The following is a 23341-nucleotide window of genomic DNA, read 5'->3' on the forward strand; positions in this document are numbered from 1 at the left end:
AAGATTTTTAAATGTTATCAAACATGATGAACAAATTGTGTAAAATTGTCTTTAAAGGGCAATAACTCCTTAAGGGGTCAATTGACAATTTTGGTCATACATGTATCAACTTTTTTGTAGATCTTACTTTGCTGAAAATTTTTACCCCTATGTTCTTTTTTTAGCCATGACGGCCATGTTTGTTGATGGATCAAAACTTCATATAGTTTTATAAACTAGATACCCTAACAAACATTCATTTAAGTTTAAAGGTATTTGGCCCAGTAGTTTCAGAGAAGATTCTTGAAATAGTTTACGATGACAGACAACGACGACGACAAGTGATGGCATAAGCTCACATGGTCCTCAAAGGGCCAGGTGAGCTAAAAAGGATAACAGGAATTCACAAAAATATTGGACAGTTCAAATTGCTATTAGGTGATGTCTTATCACTATATATAACTTATCAACATATTCTATAAGAGTAACACGACCGGTGTCACATGTGGAGTAGGATCGGCTCACCTACCAGAGTACCTGAGATCAACCCCAGTTTTGTGTTGGGTTCGTGATGTCTAGTCTTTAGTTTTCTATGTTGTGTTTTGTGTACTGTTGTTTGTCAGCTGGTCTTTTTCTTTTTTAGCCATGGCGTTGTCAGTTTATTTTCAACTTATGATTTTAATGTCCCTTTGGTATCTTTCGCCTCTCTTCAACAGACCCCACCTGAACCACCAATACCTAATTCTTCCCCCAAAATACTTGTAGACGTACATACAAAGAAAAACAACAAATGATCCAAATAACATGGCTTGGTTACAGCTTATCATGTCTATTGTGAATTATCAACACTTCAGTAAACTTCATTAGTATCCATAAATAATTTATATTGTATTCCCATTAACACTTCAGAACCTTATAACATTTTCCTTTTTTATTTTCCATTTCATGTATCAATCACAGATTAATTAGAAGGTCTAACGAAGAAAGAGAGATACTTCAATGTAATATTAACAGCATTGAATTTAAAATAATGATAACCGACAAGTAAATAATGAACACGGAAAGTTCAATAAAACATTTATTCCGCTGTAAGATAATCTTAAATTTGTTAACAATCAATATCCTATCAAATTCAATAGGATGAAAATATTGCTGCAGGTATTTTGTATTGTTCGACAAGATATTGTCATTCAAATAACAGAATAGATCCTATAATTGTATTTTGGATTGTTTATTGTTATTTAGGATACATGTATTCATGTATGGATCAACAGATTATGTAATTTTGTTGATTATCAGTTGAAATAGAATACTTGATACACTTTAGTGGAACATTATTGTCACTGAATGAATACATGAATTACATAATTATTATCTCCAACAGGGGTATTTTCCATTTAAACTAGCTTTAACCTTACATTATTCTTAAATAATTGCCTTACAAAGTAAAATTTGTTCCAAAGTGAGAATTTTAATAAACATATATTTACATTTTTGTTTATTTCATTATTGATAATGATATAATTTAGCTGTTTTAAATTATAACTAGTTATAATTACTGTAAATTAGGAAATTAATACATGCATTTATCAATGGGATTTACTGATTACTGGTTGAAATGAGAGATATAATTACTGCAATTGCAAAAATTTTGTGAAGGAAAACCACAACTGAAATCATGATTGCCAGTTTTATTATTGGGAACCTGGTACTGTCACATTTATCGAATTATCAAACCCATTGCAACAATTTCTGAATTTACAGTACATGTATATACTTATGCCTAACAGAAGACAACCCTGGATTTCTGATATTTTAAACCAACAGGGAACTACACTTGAATGGAGGACTAGTGAGGAATATTGTTAACAGAAGGAGTACAATAGTTTGTTGAATATGAAAAAAATCTTCTGTACCTATTGACTCAGTGGCCTTGCCATTATTTTAATCAAAAAGGCTCTGACCATATAGGACTTTTCTATTACTATCTATAGCCCGTTACTACATTTTGTGTACAACTTCAACTCTTGACCTTATCCCAGCTTTTAATACCTGATCAATGTTGAATATTACCCTTCAATAAAATTTTCCCCACATTATACTATGCCTCAAATATTCATAGAAAAAAAACCCAAATGATATCACCATCCATTTGAAAATTCTGCGAGTGAATTATAGTGCTTCATTCATTTTATTGATTAAATTATTGGCATTTAATATCTATTAGCATATATAACATGCATTTTGAAGACAATGACATGTAATTTCACTTAATATAGTCTGCTCTGAAGTAGATTAACATAATGTAACATGCAAGCAGAGTTCTCACTAAGGATTTTTGAAAGCTAGTCCATGGACTCAACATTTTTGGTCATGGCAAGTCCAACAGTGAGAAGATAAAATTCTATTGCTTTATGATTCATTATTTCAGTCCCCATAACAAAATAGAGCAAGTAAATGACATCAAATTCAGATTATTTTTTAAAGTTTTGTTATAAAATAATAACACACATATGTACTCAGTCGATTTCACAGTCTTCATGCATCTTTGGACTCACCAGTTTTGAAAAAGATGAGTCCAAACAGATTTTATGAGTCCAGAACTAATGCCCTAGTGCTAGATCACAAGACAACAGTCTACTGGATGAAATGTCACCTTACCTGTAAATTTGTTTCTATAACTCACCCAAACTTTAGTTGTCCCAACTACTAAATAATTTGCTAAGTGGAAAAGCAGCAGATCCTTCATTATGAGTTTGGTTGGTTTGGCTAAGCATTTGTGGATGAAACCCACAACCTTACACAATCAACTGATTGGTTGATTGGTGTTTAACACCATTTTCAGCACTATTGTTCTATTTCGTGGCTGTCAGTTTTTTTTATTAGATGAAACCGGAGTGCCAGAAAAGGACCACCAGCCTTCTGTATGAAAACTAACAATCCTAGTCAATTAAGACTGGAGTCTAGCCCATCTGCCACGTGCGGGATTTGAACTCAAAACCTCAGTGTTAGACAGGCTAGTGATACAGTAGTTTAACTCTAACAATCAAAGTGAGCATGCTACCAACAGACGACTGAGGCAGCTCTGTTCATCATTCGTTTGTAGTTAATTCATACTACACTGTACCATATATTCAGTGTTTACATGGAGTTAATTCACTGAAATTCAATCTGTAATTATCACGACCATATGCCAACATTAAGTGAAAAACTCTTTCTTTTCACAAAATATTAATTCTCTTTGTCAATAATAAACATATATATACTAAGATTTGAGTGTTCGGCTCATATAATTCAAGTCTAAATATTTTCATTACTGGCAATTCTTAATGTGAAATCTGAACAAGGTTTTTAAATAAGAAAGAACCAGTCCCCTATTGGCTTTTATATGTTTAATACAGAAAACAATATTAGTATTTTCACTACAGACAATCACGTTGTCAGAAACCTCCAAATTTATTGATAAAAAAATAATCAAGATTTAGTCTGGATTAGCTACAGCTTAAGTTCTAATAAAAAGTGTGAGAAACATACCTAGTTTGTCTTTACTTGATTGCTTTTTCTTTGGAGGTTGATCAATACATGGAAATCCTCCACAATTCTGGAAGCAGAACAGTTTGTTCAGGTACATAAAGAAGATGATCAAAACAATCAGAAATGATCCTACAGCACCAAGGAAAGCTACTGCTTCTGTTGGTACTGAAAACAAAGAAAAATTTTACAATAAAAAATCTATGGATCCTCTTTTGCTTTAAAGGGGCACTAGCTGTCAAAATCATGTTCACCGATTTGACTCAAATCTCATATTTGATTTATAACAAATAAAACACATATCCAAATTACAAAAAGTCTGAAATAAACAGTTAACAATGCATATACTAGATAATATATATCAGAAATTAAGTCTAGACGCCATCTAATTAACTATCAAGATGACCTCTGAAAACTGACGACAGTCACATAACACAATAGAAACATAAACATAAATATAAATAGATAGCGACCTCCTGCAATTGGATTTTTCTATGTCTGTTTGATTTCATGTTATAGGTTAAAAAAATAAGTTATCGTTTTTACCTGTATAAGAATGAGTTTTTGTGGATCGAATCAGTCAATCAAATGATTTACCTTTGTTTCATGTTCAATGTTGACATTCTTTTCCTTTTAATAACTGAACACGCATAATTCATGCGTAATCCATCTCTAGCTAAGGGGTTAAATTGAAGGTCACATGAATAGAGATTCAATGAGGTTGATTTTTCACTTGCAAGTGAATAATTAATCATCGATGTTTCTTAGTTTATTTTGACAAAATTGAACCATACTGGCTGCTAAAAGCGAATTATTATTTCACTATTTCACTTTCATTAATGACTGAACAAAAAAAAATCATATTTTAAATTTTTTATATACCTCGTAGCTAGTGCCCCTTTAAGATTTTGGAAATTAAATTTTTACATCACCAAACTTAATTATATTTCATACATTATAAAAACAACAGTCTTTTAAATTGGAAATATAAACAAAGTGATTGATATAAGTAAAAACAAATATTTCTTTTTCAAGATTAATCCTCTTCCATAAATATCAGAAATCTTGATAAAATGAAGTGAATTTGTAAAATCTCATCAAGACTTTTACACATAATTACTTAGACTGGAAATGCAAAATGGTGTCCTGAATAGATCAAAGAGGTAGGGCTAATTTTCCCTGAATTTATCTAAAATTAGGGTCATTTTATAAAATTACTTCAATCCTTACCAAAAGTCACAGTATCATAAATTCTTATGTGTAGTTTAATATTTTCACCATATTTAGTTGTATTTCTGAACACGCCATTAAATCATAATTGTTATATAAACTCAAATATTCAATTCAAATTATTGGTTTAAACAACTTTCTGATTCTGCCTCAGTGAGAGACAAATACAGGTACAGGGAAAAATTGGCCCCACCTCTTTGTTATACACTGCATGATTAATTAAAGTCAGTTTTGTTTTAAACATTTTAACTAGCATGCCAACGAATTGTTTTCTTTGGAAATAAAAAAATATTAGAAACAACACAAAATAAAACAAAAAAACACAGTCTCAAGTCTGGTAAAAACAAACATGTCGGGAAAAAATTTTTTTTTTTGTCAAACTTACCTGTTGATTTGTATAATTTTATTTGAAGTGTTTATGCTCTAGCAGACCATTTGCCATATTCATTTTTACTTATAAAGAGAAACACAAAGTTTTTGTCTAATAATTATTTTCTATTTAGAAAATACTTTTATTTTACCTTCTTCCATGCACAAACTACATGTACCTTCAGACATGAGGCCAGAGAAAATCAAGCATAGATATGTAAGTGTATGCTCATTCTACCTCAAAACTTTTGTTTTCTCTACCATGTCAATAGATCACAAATTATTTTTCTTGTTCATTAAAAAAAAAATTGTTGAATGTAAAAAGTGCTTAACTGAAAAGTTTAGCCTCCATGTGACAGTCAAGTCAAGTCAAGTACAAATGAAGGAATAACAACTCTCAAAAAAAACTGTAGAAAAAACAGTTTACCTAATAAATGCAAAACAGCTGAAAAAAAAAATATTTCTGTTAAAATTACTAATGTACAACATATTAATTTACATGTTTTAAAAAGGTTACTTATTAAAGCAGTTTTGTTGTGAGCAGCAAAACATTTTTTTTCATTGAATATCCCACATTATACTACGTGTACATGTATATACAAAATAACAATGATTGTATTTTGTTTTTGAATTATTTTAAAACCATTTGTCCCATTTTTCTGAAGTTTTCAACAAGAATATGGTATCTTTCGCAGAAATGTTGTGCCTTCGAACATTTGTATGAAGCAAAATATTGTCTGACATGTCTGATGGAAAAATATCCACAGGACAAAATTTCATGATTATCTACCATTATATTTTGTCCCCTTCCACAGAAGGACAATTTTCCATATGAATTTTGCCAGTTAAAAAGACTCTATAGGTAGACAATATCTTATAGATAGATAGTAATGAAAATTGTCTCCTTAAAGCAAGTTTATTTTAAGTTATATTTTGTCTATATTGAGACAATATTCTATGGATTGATTGTCGTAAAATTTTCTCATTAAAGGGAGGTTATTGAAAGTAATATTTTGGACAATGATATCTTGAATTACCATCTGCTATTGTATGATGCTTAATCACTTGATAATCTGATATACATGCAACTAATCAACATATTTTGTAGGAGTAATACTACTGGTGTAACAATTGGAGAAGGTCGCTAAATTTTCATGAGTACCTGAGATCACCCCTGGGTTTTGGCAAGATTCCCATTGCTCAGTCCATAGTTTGCATTGCTATGTACATGTAGTGGTTTGTTTTTTCATAATTTTCATGGATAGCATTTCATTATAAAATATTTCCCTGGACAGCATTTCACTGTATTTTAATATATATACATGTAATATAATATTGTCTGCAGACAATACTTTGTATGAAATTTAGTCCAGAGGACAATATTTCACAGGGTACATACAGTGGCGGATCCAAAGGGGGGGTGTTCCGGAGGTTGGAACCCCCCTTTTTTTTGGACGATCAATGCTTTTGAATGGGGACAAATGGCTGGATCCGCCCCTGACAATTTTTTATGTTACACAACATCCCGAAATCCAGATTAACATTTTAATCACTCTAAATTGATACCTGCATAATTTTGGATTTACATGTACATTATCATCTTACAAATATAGTTAATGTAATGGCATGCTCATAATGAAGGTGAACATTGTTAACCATTGTAATTTTTCTTTGACAGTATTGATTTCATTAGATTGATAGGTGTTTAACGCCACTTCCAGCACTATTGTGCTATTTCATTAGTTTTTATTGGTGGAGGAAGCCGGAGTGCCGAGAGAGAACAACCAACCTTTGGTAGGAAAATCTTTTGACAATACAAAAGTAACAATACAACTGTTTTACAGATTTGGACCAGCCACTTAAATGTGTTAAAATAAATGACTGTTTAGGATATAAATTCATAGTCAACAAATCTTAATCTTTGATCTTAGCAAAAAATATTGATAAAAGCATTTGTTAAGATTTGATCAATATTAATACAAGCAACTTTTCCAGAACATGAAAACCACCATTTCCTAAGGGATCAATCTCATATCTGGTATCTGTCTGTATCTTTATCTGTGAAAATATGTTGTAGCTCCCAAAAAATTTTGGTATTTAAACGATGATCAGAAAAGTTGTTAACCAAAAGCAGTTGCTATTCATTTAATCGTTTGCAAATTATAATACAGGTATGTATTTTCCCTAAAATCATTTTTTTTTGCACAATAAATCTTTATCTCAAACAGGTTATTTATATAACTATTTAATTTTGTCCCAATCTGTGATTCTTCCGGGGGAGTCAGAATCTCCCTCTCATTAATAATAATTCAAATCCTTGTTTTTTTCTTCAAAATTTCAACCCCAGAAAAATTGGTCAGTTTCTATTTTTCATTACCATTAATGTCATTCCTAATAACGTTTTTTGCATCACTGATGAGGGTAATTCTTACCTGTAAATCAAAGAACTAATGTAATTATATGGCTTCATTTGACAGATTGGGTGTCAAACATACTATTAATTAACTTCTTTCACCTCAGGCTAATTGCAGTTATGTAATAAAATTAAAGCTCTGTGTTGTCAACGTATATTTGTTCCGCCTAACAGAAGTTCCACTGGAAACTTTGTTATAAACAATGTCATAATATCTGTTCCTGTTGGAACAAATATTCTATACCATTTATTCCGTTAGGAACATTTACTGTAATATTTATTCCAGTGGAAATATTCCAGAATATTGTTTCCATTTGGAACTTATATTATGAAGGAACTTCTATTCCGTGACAGTGTATTTAAAACACTTGATAGAAATTTCGAGTTACTTCCCTTGTTTTACCATGCTCCAATAATGTAAATTGATGAAAAATATAAAAAAATACAAATTGATGAAAGAATTATATAAGGAAAGTAATTTAAAGATTTTAAATTTCTTAGGACAAACTAGATATCATTGAGATGGGTGCCATCTCTGTGGGCCCCACTGTGAATAATGTGTGGTAAAAAATTTGTATCTTTACCATAGGACATGGGGTTGTCAACTGAAACCAAAGTTTTTGACCTTGGCCTTTGACCTAGGAAGTTGTACATACATTATGACACACCCTCTGGTGTTGGTTAATATACATGTCAAGTATAAACTCTGAAATCGTAACAGTTCTCTAGGCATAGAGTGGACACAATTTGTAACGGACCGACGGACAGACGGAGGGATAGACGGATGGACAGACTGATCACTATAGGGAGTCCGCCATTTGGCGGGGCCCTAATGATGATGATGATGATGATGATGGATGGCTGCTTAACGTTCAGCTGCAAATTAATATGCATATTCAGGACGAGAACATGTTAATGTAATATGAATATAAACCCTGCTTTGTACTAGACCGACACGCTGAGCTGAATTTTAAACATGCTAGTTCACAAGTTCACAACAGTCCGCAGGAAGACACATCACCTTACAAGGACACATTATTTTGACTCTGCGCCGACCAGTCTTTGCTCTTACCCCTAAATGTTGCGTGCTTAGCTGAGAAGCAGCAAATACCAATTTTTTAGACTTCAGTTTGACCCGGCTGGAGTTCGAACCTACGACCTCCAGCACTCAAGGCGAACACACTACCACGAGACCACAGAGGCGGTTGGGACAAATAAGAAAATAATATGAAAATCATTTAAGTGATCTATAATTCTTTTCAATGCTTAAATTGAAATTGACATACTATCTATTTACATCTACCTACAATCAAGTCTAAAGTTAGCAGACCTTTATTTATCAGGATTTTACTCTTTTTCATAAATGGGTCGAGTTGGCAGACCTTTATTCATCGGGAGTTTACCCTTTTAGTTTTTCATACGTGGGGCAAGATGGCAGGAGTAAATTCATTGGGATTTTACACTTTTTCACAAGTGGGGCCAGTTGGTGAAAAAAGTGGGGTGATTTGGTGTGGGGCAATTTGGCAGTGGAGCGAGTCGTCCTGGATTCCTCTGTCACATGTACGTGCAACATGGTTTCCAGTAAAGACGACATAACTTATAGAGACTGTTAACCACTTTTCCCCATCATACATAACATGAATCTTTATGTTAAATTTCATTTACAAAATTGAGGCATTTGTATATATAATTTGTACAGTAACATGTTTATCCTTGAATTTAGTTAATGTTTACATTTTTCAAATTTGTATATCATTTATGCACGTGTTTAGCGTACTTACACGTCACCATGTTTTAGTCAATTTGTGATGTTAATAATATCTAACAGACTTGTCAATATTTGACTGTTGGTTGCATGCTTTTGGTTCGCACAAACTAACAACAATTTGTTTATCAAAATTGTAAATTAATCAGCCAGTAAAGTGGTCTTCCTGTTCTGTGGAAGGGATCGGATTCGGATTGATTAAGCCGTTCTGAAAATTACAACCAGTCCTAGCACATTTTGTTATTATTGTGTAAATAGGCTTAAGAAATAATTGCATTTATAGCCTCATAAATATTTTGTTACAAAATTTGTTACTTTGAACTAAAACAGTGGAAAATAATATCCGCTTTGAATTCCGTATTTGCTTTAACAATGATTTATAAATGAAAACTTCCGGTTGCTCCATGCAGACGAAGTCATGTTGCCAATATTAAAATTGGCCACTCTACTTATCAAACAGTTTACAAGACCCGTCGTAAATACCATCAGTGAATCGGCAAAGCAATACCCTAAATTTCGTTCAATTATTGTAAAATTAGCACAAAGTAAGAATTATAAAATAACCATAAATCATTAAGGTTCATCATAACAAATGGACAAATATGGCCGTATTTTCACCTCAAAAACTACTCTGTGTACAGACTTACCTGTGCAGTTTGCAAAGTTTTAAGGCCTGGCATCCACTAGATATATAAAAGTTAAATTTATTTTGCATATCAGAAAGATAAAATCGTTTTTGGATTTTGATGGGCATTTTTTTTCCTTTCTGCAGAAGATGTAAAAATAAACAAACACCTGAGTTGCATTTGATATGGTCCACTCAATTCCTACCTTTAACTCACCTATAGATGTGTAGATATCTATTGTCCATGCCAATCAAGGACAATCAATACAATACAAACCAGTTGTTACCTGAGAGGGAGCATCTCAAAATTGTTTCCCAACTTAGTTATTTTTAACACCTTCTGCAGGAACGAAAAAAAATGCCCATCATAATCCAAACAAGATTTCATGTTTCTGATATGCAATATAATTTAAACTTTTATATATCTAGTGGATGCCAGGCCTTAAAACTTTCCAAACTGTACAGGTAAGTCTGTACATAGAGTAATTTTTGAGGTGAAAATACGGCCATATTTGTCCATTTGTTATGATGAACCTTAAATGCAGTATTTGAACAATGACAACATACTTAGGTACATTGCATCATGTGGTCACACATGCACTTGTCTCTGAAAAAAAAACCCCAATATACTTCAATTTAACACAAGTACCAACTCTTATTTTTGAGAAATGATACTCATTCCTGAAATTTCGATTCTGGGGTTGTCTATCCCAAATTTTTATGGCACTGAAACTTGTTATGTCATAGATCTACATTCGATTATCTACAAAATGGTGTATAATATTACTATTTCTTTTGTTGGAATCATTAGTAGCAGGCCTTCCAAGTAGGTCAACAGTATTTAAATTATTCTCACAACGAAATGGCAACTTCTCTGAGGTCATAAACAAATATATGTCTGTTTACGGTTACCCGACTGACCCTAATTTGAGTGCCAACTGTAAGTCATTTTATTTCGTCCATAGAGTTAAAAATTAACTGAACTCGTGTCAAAAGCAAAGAGTTGCCAATGAATTTAAGCAATTGCCTGATGCATCCAAATGTTCACAATCGTGAATATGACAGCTGCTTTAAAGATTAATTGATTGATTGATTGGTGTTTTAATGCCACTTTCAACATTATTGTGCTATATCGTGGCAGTCAGTTTTTATTGGTGGAGGAAGCCGGACTGCCCAGAGAGAACCACCAACCTTCTGTGGGGAAACTGACAATCCTAGTCAATTAAGATTGGAGTTGAGTGCACCTGTCCTGTGCGGGATAGGAACTCAAAACCTCAGTGTTGACTGGCTAGTGATACAGTAGTTGGACTACTTGGACCTGTTATAAGGAAAATTGTGACTCGTGTGATGAAATGAACATGTTGCCGCCATTTTAATCCCTACCAATAATCAAGGGAAATAATCATTAAAATACAGGTAAACTCGGCCCATGGACAACTCAGACCACGGCAAGAGTGACTGCATGACTCAAAATCATGTCGCAAAAAATGAGATGAAAAAATAAAATAAAATGCATATACTGACCTACCTACAATGTACCTTATTTTTTAGACGACAGCAACATTTTTGTATTGGTATTATGTTATGGCAATGTCTGCATCGTCGTCCGAAGACATTTGTCATCCTAAGACATTTTGGTTCACAGACAATAACTCCAGTATAAGTGTATGGATCTCTATGAAAATTTTATCACATGGTTCCATACCGCAATAGGAAGGTTGGGATCGATTTTGGGAGTTATTGGTGAAGCTGTTTAGTAATTAGGGACCGAAAACAAGAATTTTCTGGTTCACAGACAATTACTGGAGTATAACCAATAAAAACAACATGTTATAAATTTCATGCATCCGAAGAGCTTTTCTGGATTTACCTTCATCAGGAACGCTCAATGCCAAATATTTGAAAGCCACGGATGAGAAAGAACAGAAACAGTTGAAGAGCTACATGTATACAACCAAAAAGGACCTAAAAAATAGCCAAATCCATCTATGGTCAACTTTGACATATAAGTGTATGGATCTCTTATGATATGTTAGCAAAAGGTTCCATACCATAATAGGAATGTTGGGATTGATTTTGGGGGTTATTGTTTTAACTGTTTAGGAAATAAGGACAAAAAAAAGGGGCCAAAAGCAAGCATTTTTTCTTGTTTCAGGACAATAACTTGTGTATAAGTCTTTGGATCTCTATGAAATTTTACCACAAAATTCCATACCTCAAAAGGAAGGTTGGGAGTGATTTTGGGGGTCATTGCCCAAACCATTTAGGAACTAAGGGCAGAAAAGGGAAAAAAAAAACTAGGATTTTCTGGTTTCTGGACAATAACTTGAGTATAAGTCTATTGATCCCTATGAAATTGTACATCAAGGTTCTATACCATTACAGGAAGGTTGGCATTGATTTTGGGGGTTATGACCCTAACTTTTTAGGAAAAAAAGGGGCCAAAGGGTCCAAAATTAAACTTAGTTTAATTAGGGCCCCGCCAAATGGCGGACGCCCTATAGTGATCAGTCTGTCCATCCGTCTGTCCGTCTGTCCGTCCGTCCGTAACAAATTGTGTCCGCTCTTTATCTAGAGAAACGTTATGATTTCAAAGTTTATACTTGACATGTATATTAACCAACACCAGAGGGTGTGTCATAATGTATGTACAACTTCCTAGGTCAAAGGTCAAGGTCAAAAACTTTGGTTTTAGTTGACAACCCCATGTCCTATGGTAAAGATTGTGTCCGCTCTATATCTTGAGAACCGTTATGATTTCAAAGTTTATACTTGACATGTATATTAACCAACACCAGAGGGTGTGTCATAATGTATGTACAACTTCCTAGGTCAAAGGTCAAGGTCAAAAACTTTGGTTTTAGTTCACAACCCCATGTCCTATGGTAAAGTTCGTGTCCACTCTATATCTTGAGAACCGTTATGATTTCAAAGTTTATACTTGACATGTATATAAACCAACACCAGAGGGTGTGTCATAATTTATGTACAACTTCCTAGGTCAAAGGTCAATGTCAAAAACTTTGGTTTCAGTTGACAACCCCATGTCCAATGATAAAGATACACATTATTCACAGTGGGGCCCACAGAGATGGCTCCCATCTCAATGATATCTAGTTTCATCAAAAATTGAATGATTGGTGTTCTTTTATATGCCAAATCTACCCATGTATTTAGATTTTTAATTTTGAGGCCTGTTTTCAAATTGTCCACATTAAGGTCCAAAGGGTCCAAAATTAAACTTTGTTTGATTTAAAAAAAATTGAATTCTTGGGGTTCTTTGATATGCTGAATCTAACCGTGTAATTAGATTTTTTATATTGGGACCGGTTTTCAAAATGGTCTATATGAAAGTCTAAAGGGTCCCAAATTAAACTTAGTTTGATTTAACAAAATTTCAATTCAAGGGGTTCTTTGATATGCTGAATCTAAACATGTATTTAGATTTTTGATTTTGGGCTCAGTTTTCAAGTTGGTCCAAACCGGAGTACAAAATTCAAAATTTGTTTGATTTCAACAAGAAATGTTTAACATTCTGAATCTAGCCGTGTATTTAGATTTAAGTTTTTTGGGCCCTGTTATCAAATTGGTCCACATTGACATTTAAAGGATCCAAAATTAAACTTTGTTTCATTTCATAAAAAATTAGATTCTTGGGGTTCTGTGATATGCTGATTCTAACCATGTATTTAGATTTTGGATATTGGACCATAATAGGTAAATGTCCATTTTCAAATGTTTAAGTTCTTAGACCACATTCATTCTTTGTCAGAAACTATGCTATGTCAGATATATAATCACAATCATATTCAGAGCTGTATTGCACAATTGATAGAAATTGTTAGAAGATTCATAGTTAAAAATAGATATAGCGTCAACTTCTAATTTTAGAAATCATGTATAAATATAGTTTGAAATTAGTACTGTTCATTATTAGATATCTTGAAAATAATCAAAGGTAAGTTTTGTAGATTTTTTAATGACATTGTATTAATGAGGAATGATATTTTGGAAATTGTTTTTTTTTTTCATTTTTTTGTGAATTTTTTGAAGAGCTTCATTGTAGGCTTTTTAGTTATTCTGTATAATTTAATTTTCAGAATGCTATAAATATATATTTTTTGATGAAGTGAACCCTTTTAAAAACTTAGTTAATATTGTCCATTAATAAATAAATAAATTAAATTCTTGGTGTACTTGGATATGCTGAATCTAACTGTGTTTTTAGATTTTGAATATTGGACCATAATAGGTAAAAGTCCAATTTCAAATTTTTCTGTTCTTTGACCACATTCACCCTGCGTCAGAAACCTATGCTGTGTCAAGTATTTAATCACAATCCAAATTCAGAGCTGTATGAAGCTTGAATGTAGTGTCCATACTTGCCCAACTGTTCAGGGTTAAACTTCTGCGTTCGTTTCAAGCTGTGCCCAGTGGAGTGTTTTATTTTATTTTACAATAACAGCAGTTTAAACGTGCTGTCTTTCTATTGTTATGTAGAGAATAAAAATAGAGAGGCAGCATGTATAAACTACTTTTATTGTATGGTCATATGAATAGGAACAAGAATCAACTAAGTGAAAATAAGTAGAAATTTGTAGAAATTAAAAAAAACAACTAATCTATACAAACATCCGGGAAAAAGGAAAAAAAGTCCATGCCCTCAAATAATGCCTGTGGTTTCACTAACGGTTGAAAAGTTCGAAAGGATAAGGCGCTTTGAATTGACTCTTGTGAAGGCAAAATAACAGATATATACAATTTGTCAAAGATAAAGGATTTCATTTAGTAACTTATGCTGATTTTGGTTCTGAGGACCAACTGTGTCTACCTGTGAAGGAAGTTAGAATTTATTCTAAAAAACCCTATATGGTCTAAATACTCATCTGGTCCGACTTGTCAAACGAGGATATACTCATACCATGTGAGTATACACAAATGGTCAGGAACATATACAAACTTTAAACTTTTCATTATTTTGAAGAAGATAAAATTATTTTTCCAATCCATACATGACTTTAACTCCTTAAAAGAGTTAAATCTATATTAAGGTAAATTTTTAATTGCATTATAATTATTTTTTCAGGGTATCATTTAAGTGATTTTACCTCACAAAGTAAACTTTTTGGTTTTGGTAAACCGTTACGAGTGAAACCATTATCTGAAGATGAAGCTCTAAATTTAGGAACCAGATTACTTGGAGAAACATTAGTATATGGAATTTCTGCAGGACTTTTGTTAGCTGAATACAATAGGTCTTCAAAAAATGATCAGATCAAGGAAGAAAAGAGAAAGTTTGAAATAGCTACACTTCAAAGAAAAATACATGATTATGGAATTGTAACAGAACAGCAAGCAACTGAAATTAAAGAATTGAGAAGAAAAATGTATCAATTAGAGGACAACAATAAGAGTTTAGCAAGCAAATTGTTTTCCTCTCTTAAAACAGGATAATATGTACCGGTAATTGTAATATATGTAAGAAACTACGTTTATACTAAAATAATAGTAAATGTACTCACAAAGTTTTCTATTATAAGTGTCTAAAGATCATAGAATCAAATATCAACATCATGTTACTGAATAGGTTATGGAATCTCTACAGGCCTCCAAATATGATCTGATCAAAGCAGAAGAGAGAAATTTTGAAATAGCAGTACTTCAAAGACAAATACATGAATATGGTAATACAACAGAACAGCATGAACTTTAACTTAATGAACTGAGGATGAAAATGCCTGATGTAGATAAAAGAAATCAGAGTTTAGAAAGTAACATGTTTTCATCTTTAAAATCAGGTTACTTTGTGATACAATATAATTCATTTATAATTTTAGGGCCTTACTTAACCTTACACATATTACATGTATGAGTGTTTAGATAATATGGAATCAAATATTGACATCATGTAACTTTCAACATTGATTTACAAAGATATATATTCTATTTTAATCAAAGAACAGAAAACTTAGTGTGTAATTTAGATGGTATTTAATATGGGAATGAAGTGATGAAAATTTAAGCATAATGTCAAACTTTTTTGTGAGGTTAAAACATTTTGATAATCAGGTTCTATAACATATATGCAATAGAAATGAGAAACAGAGAAGTATTTTAACTGAGGTTAACAACAATACATTTCATAGTAAAGCTTTTTTTTATTATTTTTTAAAGATTTAAATCTTGAATATATTTATGTATGAAAATGATGTCAAATCCAAGATAATATACAGTTTCTTTACTTATTAGTTTCATGCTATGATGATTTGTAATCATTTGTGGTTTCAAATTTCTGCAAGAGAAACACATTTTTATATTTACCTCCGAGCTTTACAACTGTGTTTGAATGTTTTACTGCCATTTTAGTCAGATGTATGTAAGTATTGAAATCTTCCTGTATTTTCTGACAATTTACTAGTCCTTTGATTCATTGTAAGATTAACTTTGAACCTCAATATTTTTTGATTATGAGAATATATAGATTGTTCATTTGTATGTAATGTTAAATTATATAAAGTCCTGGTGACTTTTGTTTTTGTTAACAAATTCATTGATCATAAATCTTGATATGTTAAATTAGAATTTTGTTTCGCCACTGTTATGATTACCTGCACTACATTTAATATGTAATTTTAACGACTGATATTGAATCTTATATTTAATCTTAATTACCAGGATTCACATACATCACTCTGTATCCCCTATGCTGGATATTTCAAACAGTGTAATGCAGATTGCAATCAGTGTACAGTCATTTGTGAAAGCTGAAACAAGTGACAAAGAAATACAACTGGATCCTGGAAAGATTTTGTGCTTAGATATTGTTAAAATAAAGAATTATCTCCCTTATCTGCAAGTTTCTTGAAACTAATACCAGTATGTATATGCTTTGCAAAAAGCAAGGGAATATTGTCCATCATTACTGGAACAGCAATTTTCTCCTTTTTTTAATTGAGAAATAATGAATGCATGCATACAATATACAATAAGGAAACACCAAACAATACTTAAGTATTCTTTAGACTTGATATCTGTCACCCTGTTTTATAGCCTTCTTATAAAAATGTTTTATGTCATGTAGGAATGCTTTCTATAAAAAAAATGTGGTTTGCTGTAAATTATTTAGTTTGTATACTATGTATTGCATAAATTAAAGATTATAGGTGTACTGCAAATGAAAACATTGGCACTTATAAAATGTAAATTGAAGGGTAATCTGCTATAAATAAATTTATAGAAATGGTAAATCAAACATCAGGAATCATGTCACTAAGGTTTTCTACAAACAATTCTGGGTTTGTTTTGGTTTGGGAAATCCTGTCCACAGAGGCAATCTTTCAACACAGATTGCCCTTATGCAATCCCTTCAAAACTGATCTGTTACCAGACTAAATGGTCTTAAATGTCTCTTGAATGTAGACAGCAAAAATTGTGGCAAAATTTGTAAAATTGTTTAGGAAGATAATTGTTCTAACCTATTTTGAATATACAATGACATACTACATTGTAGTATATGATTTGTGCAGTTGAAAGTAAATGAAGTATATTTACTGCATGATTTCTACATATAACATTAATATTCTACCTCCTTAAATAGAAACTCTTTAGTTTTGTTTTTTTTTCATATAAGTGCATAAAAAATAGTGAAAAAAACCTTTTTGTACAATTTTATGAAACTTCAAACTGTGATAAAGGAAGAAAGAATCCAGCTAACACATCACAAATTGTTGAAAAATTATATAAAATTTGTTCTTCTACAAGTAAAAACTATATTTTAAATGCAATTGTTCAATCTTTGTTACTGTCATCATCATCCATATGTAGGTACAAATGTTTGTTTGATAACATGGTTTATCTTGAAAAAATTGGAAGTAGCCACTGAAGGAAAATTGGAATTGCAAATAAAAATTGTAGCTTAACCAATTGTAATAAAAAAGAGGCTTGAAATAGCTTTGTCATTTTGTTTTATTTTTTTCAGCCTTCATGATTCATTTTCATAATTTTCATTCAGGGTAAAATATAAGTATTTCATAAGAAACACTACAATTCTTATTCAACCTCCTTATAAGCTATTATTTTTTCAAATGTAAATGGGCATTTTATATGTTTGCAATTTGTTTGTTTTGTTCATGAGTTACTCTAACTTTCTATAAATCTGTTCACTGTATGCAAAATTTGTTTTAAATTGTTTCTTTTGTGTACACAAAATAAAATGTTTTAAAAAAATATTTTTTGAAAATGTCACTAAATTTGTTTTGCTATTTTTCTATTTTAGCTATAATTAGCTAATATCATTGATGCATAATTTGAAAACTTTAGCAAAATTGAAGCCTGTAGAAATATATATAAAATATATGTTAAAGGTGGAGATACTTTAGATTTCAAGCTTTTAAAGTGTTCCAATAATGATCAATTGTTTTGTACCAGCTGTGTTTTTATAATAAGAACCTTCTGAAATGTTTTGTGTGCTTTTTGTAAAAACAGTACATGTTTTAATAAAAAAAATATGTGAATATATATAAATTGTCTGTTTTAGCATATTTACATTTTGTCATCAAAATGAAATAAGAGGATACCAGTATTTTGCCTTCCCACAAAAAAAGTAACTGCTTTGTAAGTCTGCTGATGTGAATTGAAATGGTTTTCCATCATGCTGGCTTACTTTGCTTGTCCATGAACATACATATCAACAATAATTTTAACTAAAAATATGGTTCTCATAAGGATAGTTTACCATTTGAAAGCTGTAATGTAAACTTGATCACATTTTCATGATACAGTGGAAGATTTAAACTTATAGTATTAAGTTGATTTTTTTCTTGGTAACTAATAGGAGGTAAATCTACAATATTTGGCATGTAGATTTTTTGAACAAGGAACTTATCCTTTCCCTGGTTTCAGAACTCCAAGAGTCTATAAAAAAATATAAACAAAAATACCAAACTCTATGGTAATTTCAAAAAAGGGGAAGTCCATAAAACCGGAGAAAATCAAACTCTCAACTATATGGTTTTATAGCTAGCTAAACCTCCCACTTGTATGACAGTTGTTTGTAGTTCTGTTATATTAACAAATTAGGTGAGCAACCCAAACATACATAATAAAAGGGACAATGATTAAGATCCAGTAGCCAAAACTATGTAAACATGAATCACAGACATACAAACTGATTAAAAAATTTGAACGAACATACAAATAAATCTGACAAAGAAGCAACACAAAAAAGGTTTTTGTAGTTGATGGTGTATACAGTATTGCAAAACATAATTTTATATACACTTTTCCAATAATTGGGATCCAGCAGCCAAAACCGTGTAACATGCATCACAGACATGCACACACAAATGACTTAAAAATTCAAACAAAAGTACAAATACATTTGATGCGTGATATACTTATTGTTTTTAATTTACCAGAGCTGAGAGGTGGGTAAAGTGATAATATTTTTTCATTTAAAGAACTTATATACATATTTTTCTGACTATACCCACTATTGCATGGAAAATGGTCAAATGATGAAGAGTTGTTCAATATATTGAGTTTTGCCCCTTTGAATTTAAAATAAATCAACTCTTGCTTACATCCTTTAAGACTACCACTGATATAAAGGGAGAAGATATGGTTATGCCATGGTGTTGCCAGTTTGTCTTCAACATAGGAGTTTGACTATCCCTTAGGTACATGTATCTTCTACCTCTCTCTTATCAATTCGTGACATAAAATCATTCACACACATGAAAAAGCAAAAACAAAGGAACATCTATTTTATAACTGTTCTTCATCTCATAACCACAATGATACAACATGAAGCAAAATTCCTCACCTCATTGCAAATTCAAAATGGCCCCTAGCCCTATTTTATGCAGTTTACAGATAATCACTTTACTGATGGACTGCTTGTCCCTTAGGGTATCACCAGCACAGTTACTGTCATGCAAATACGGATATTGTGTTATTTAGTTTTGATGTTTTAAAATTTTTGTCATTATTTTAAGTTAAGGAAATGTCTCCCTCCTGCAAAGCCCTGAATCCTTGCACGACTTGGACTACTAGTACTTTTTGTCCATTTTGGTTTTGTCAGCTCTTCAATTTTTTAATAAGTCAAATATTTTGACCTCGAGCATCACTGAAGAAACTTTGATTGTAGAAATGCGCATCTGGTGCAGTAAAATTAGTACATTAAGTGTAGTTACTACCACTGGGATGATTCCTCTGCTGGTGGAATGTTTGTCACTGAGGGTATCACCAGCCCAGTAGCCAGCCAGTGCTCTAGTACTGGCATGAAAATATGGATATTGTGTTATTGAAATTGATCGTCGAAATGCGCATTTAGTGCATCTAGTACCAATGTACAAAATACTTTTTATGACAAAAACATTTGCCTAGAAATATTTTTATAGCCTAGTTTAAACTGTTGAAAATCTGTTTCAAAAGTATCATGATAAAAAGCAATTAACCATATTTGATTACAAATGAAATGTTGTCATGAAATCTAAATGAAAATTATGTAGTGTCAACATTTTCAATAATTCATACATAAAAGTTGTGTGTTTCCATGTATGAACAAAGAAATTTGCCCTGAATGAATGAAGATGATGATTACTTTTGGATATGTTTTTTTTCAACTGATGATTATGGCTACAGCCGACTGCAGTCCAAAACTTGGTAGGTTCATTATTTAACTTTTAAGATGTTGTTTTTAAGACAATATACCTTGTTCAAATATTTCATATATGTTTGAAATGGCTATGTTTCACCTGATGCCTCTATTTCTACACATTATTTGGAACCAATGCAACTTCTTTCTGAGGGGTCCTTATTGGCTTGTTGAAAAGAAAACTTTCTGTCCCCTTTCTACTAACTCCTCATTTACCAGTTGCAGTCAAAATTTTCTGTCCTTCATGGCAGTAAAACAGCATGTAGTATTAATTGTTAATGTTACTGTACTTACTGCCCTGGACACCATTGTTAATATGTTCTCTTCTTAAACATGCATGAAACATTTTCCTCTGGACCGTATGCAATCAACAACAGATCAGTCAATCAATGTAATTGGGTGTTTTAAATAAAATATAAATCATTATAATAGCATTACTTCTAAGAAGTTTTATTGATAAAAAAAGTAAAGCAAGAATACCGAACTCCAAGGTGAACTCAAAGTTCATAAAATTGACAAAATCAAACGTGTGACTCTATCAACCAACGGAACTAATTGGAAACAACCGTCATATTCCTGACTTGGTACAGGCATACATTACAAATAAAATGAACTTTGCTTTATGAAAGAATTCATCTTTCCAGTTCCTAATGGTTAATGAATAGAGTTTCTTTAATGTTAACTTTTTTATGCAGATAATGCAGTAGTTGAAGACCTGTTGACAATGCTTGTTAATTATAAAGGACCGGGTAAGTTATTCAAACAATTTTTAAATGAGTAAAATGCTCCTTCCAAAAAACCTACAAGGCTAACGATGCTCAGCAATATTTTGTCTTCAGTTTTGATAGGATTTATTAAAACATTATGCAAGATAGTTTCCATTACCCATCCGAGCAAACAAAAATGCTCGCATCTCTTCCTACACGATTTATGAGATTTGAAAATCGGTAAACTACTGTCACCTTAATACATCAATATGTATACACGCTAATGAAGTAATGGTCTCTGAAGATATTTAAAATGTAATTTTCACAAAAGCAGTGTATAAAAACTTTGGTGTTAAATCTAGATTTTTATATTCATATAGATTTTAGAAACACCAGAAAATGGAGAGATATTCCAGCCTTTACTGCATCTTTATTAAATGAAAAGAATATTAATGCCAAAGAAATTGTGAAGTTTGACAAAGTTTGGACTAACAATGGAAACCACTACGATCCTAACACGGGAATTTTCATAGCTCCAAGAGAAGGGCTGTACCATGTATCCACTACAGTCATGTCAGTATCTGGAAAAACTGTTTATGCTCACATTTGGCAGAATGAAACAAGGACTGTTGGTCTGTTTCCTGGTACCGGCTATAGTGAAGCTACTGCTAACATTGTGTTACAACTAAGTAAAGGGGACAAAGTTACTGTGAGAGGTTCTGGTAACCATCCCTATCTATACAGCAGTTCTAACCACTACAGTATGTTTTCTGCCTATCTCATAGCATAATAAATGCACACGAAATGAATGAAGTTTTACTTAATTAAACAAAAAATAAAATTCTTTGTTCTGTTTTCTTTCTTCAAACATGTTTGAAATGATGCATTTTGCACAGACACATATATTTTGTTGAATATAAGATAAGGAGATGTAGTATAACTGCCATTTAGACAACTATGAAACAGAGTCTAAAATGAAGTAGACTTAAGTACTTAATTATAGGTCACCGACTGCCGTCAACAATAAGCATAAACCATACCATATAGTCAGTAATAAAAGGCCCCGACATGACAAAATGTGGAACAATTCAATCGGAAGAACCAACGGGATGATTTATGACAAAGCAAGGTATATCGCTTTGTATCTTTTAATTTTTTGTTATGTCGTTAGCTTGTTGTCTCATAGACACATACTCAACATCTCTATATTTTCATATGTCAATCAGACGCCGTGAACTGATGACCCCTTTGGCTTCTGTGTTGTAGCAATTAATGAATATACAGCTTAAGTCAGTGCTAGTGACATTACGGCGTGAGCTTAGGTTTAGTTCCTTTGATATTTTGATTTTGTCAAAGCTTTTTTTTTTTTTAAATTTCTGATTCATTTATATTTTTAAGTCATCATCCAAATGACACTGCATAGTTCTGACATTACAATCAAAAGTGACTTGTTGGTTGATGGGAGAACACACACACTGTATTCTAGATACCATATTAATTATTCTGTCCTAGTTTTATTTAAAATTCGTCCAATGTTTTTAGAGGAGAAGGTATTTAGACAACGGACTACAATGAGGGTAATGGCAATAGCATGAACTCTTTACATTGATCAAATGTTCATGCATTATTGAGCTTTGTCAGCTTAAAAATTTCAAACATCAGCACCTTTTAAATATCAAACGTAAAATTCTACTAAATACGATGTCATTAAAAAAGTCTGACCATTAGTTGTAAGAGAAAGGCAGAAGATACCAAATTAAGGTACATTCAAACTGATAAGTCGAAAAGAAACTGACAACGCCATGTCAAAAAACGATAACAACCAAAGAAAAACAGCTACAAACACGACATAAAAAACTAAACACTGAGCAACAGGAACGCACCCAAAACGGGGGTTGATCTCAGTTGATCCGGAAGGGAATGTAGATCCTGCCTTACATGTGGCACCTGATGTGTTGCTCATGTAAGTACACACACGGTAATAAGTCTATTTCAGTGATGTCACATACGTTGAAAAGAAGACGGGATTGTGATTGCGACAATTGGAAAACACTTTGAATTTTTT

At 32.0% G+C, this 23341-nt stretch overlaps 3 protein-coding genes across 4 annotated transcripts in view; 2 read left to right on the plus strand and 1 right to left on the minus strand.

The window, feature by feature from the left end:
* The window catches only part of LOC127738641 (synaptotagmin-14-like), a 35442-nt gene extending 25992 nt beyond the window's left edge, over window positions 1–9450 (minus strand). Inside the window, exons 1-2 of the mRNA XM_052249964.1 lie at window positions 9304–9450; window positions 3514–3678 (exon numbers count right to left, since the gene is read on the minus strand). Coding sequence (XP_052105924.1) covers window positions 3514–3678; window positions 9304–9313 — 175 coding nt within the window. The 5' untranslated portion in view covers window positions 9314–9450. The remainder of the gene's footprint in view (window positions 1–3513; window positions 3679–9303) is intronic.
* A 224-nt stretch (window positions 9451–9674) lies between these two features.
* On the plus strand, window positions 9675–17862 carry LOC127738642 (optic atrophy 3 protein homolog). Its single transcript, XM_052249965.1, has 2 exons — window positions 9675–9832; window positions 14999–17862. Exons 1-2 carry the CDS (start codon window positions 9706–9708, stop codon window positions 15364–15366), a joined length of 495 nt encoding a protein of 164 aa, XP_052105925.1. The 5' UTR covers window positions 9675–9705; the 3' UTR covers window positions 15367–17862.
* Window positions 17863–20463: 2601 nt separating this feature from the next.
* On the plus strand, window positions 20464–22117 carry LOC127738645 (complement C1q-like protein 3). Of its 2 annotated transcripts, XM_052249969.1 has the most exons (3): window positions 20464–20577; window positions 21265–21318; window positions 21657–22117. In XM_052249969.1, exons 1-3 carry the CDS (start codon window positions 20499–20501, stop codon window positions 22064–22066), a joined length of 543 nt encoding a protein of 180 aa, XP_052105929.1. In that variant the 5' UTR covers window positions 20464–20498; the 3' UTR covers window positions 22067–22117. The 2 variants fall into 2 exon arrangements, with proteins under 2 accessions (XP_052105929.1, XP_052105930.1); XM_052249970.1 differs by lacking the exon at window positions 21265–21318.
* The last annotated feature ends 1224 nt before the right edge of the window (window positions 22118–23341 follow it).

The sequence above is a fragment of the Mytilus californianus genome, unplaced genomic scaffold (genome assembly GCF_021869535.1).
Source record: "Mytilus californianus isolate M0D057914Y unplaced genomic scaffold, xbMytCali1.0.p SCAF_4, whole genome shotgun sequence".
Classification (NCBI taxonomy): domain Eukaryota; kingdom Metazoa; phylum Mollusca; class Bivalvia; order Mytilida; family Mytilidae; genus Mytilus; species Mytilus californianus.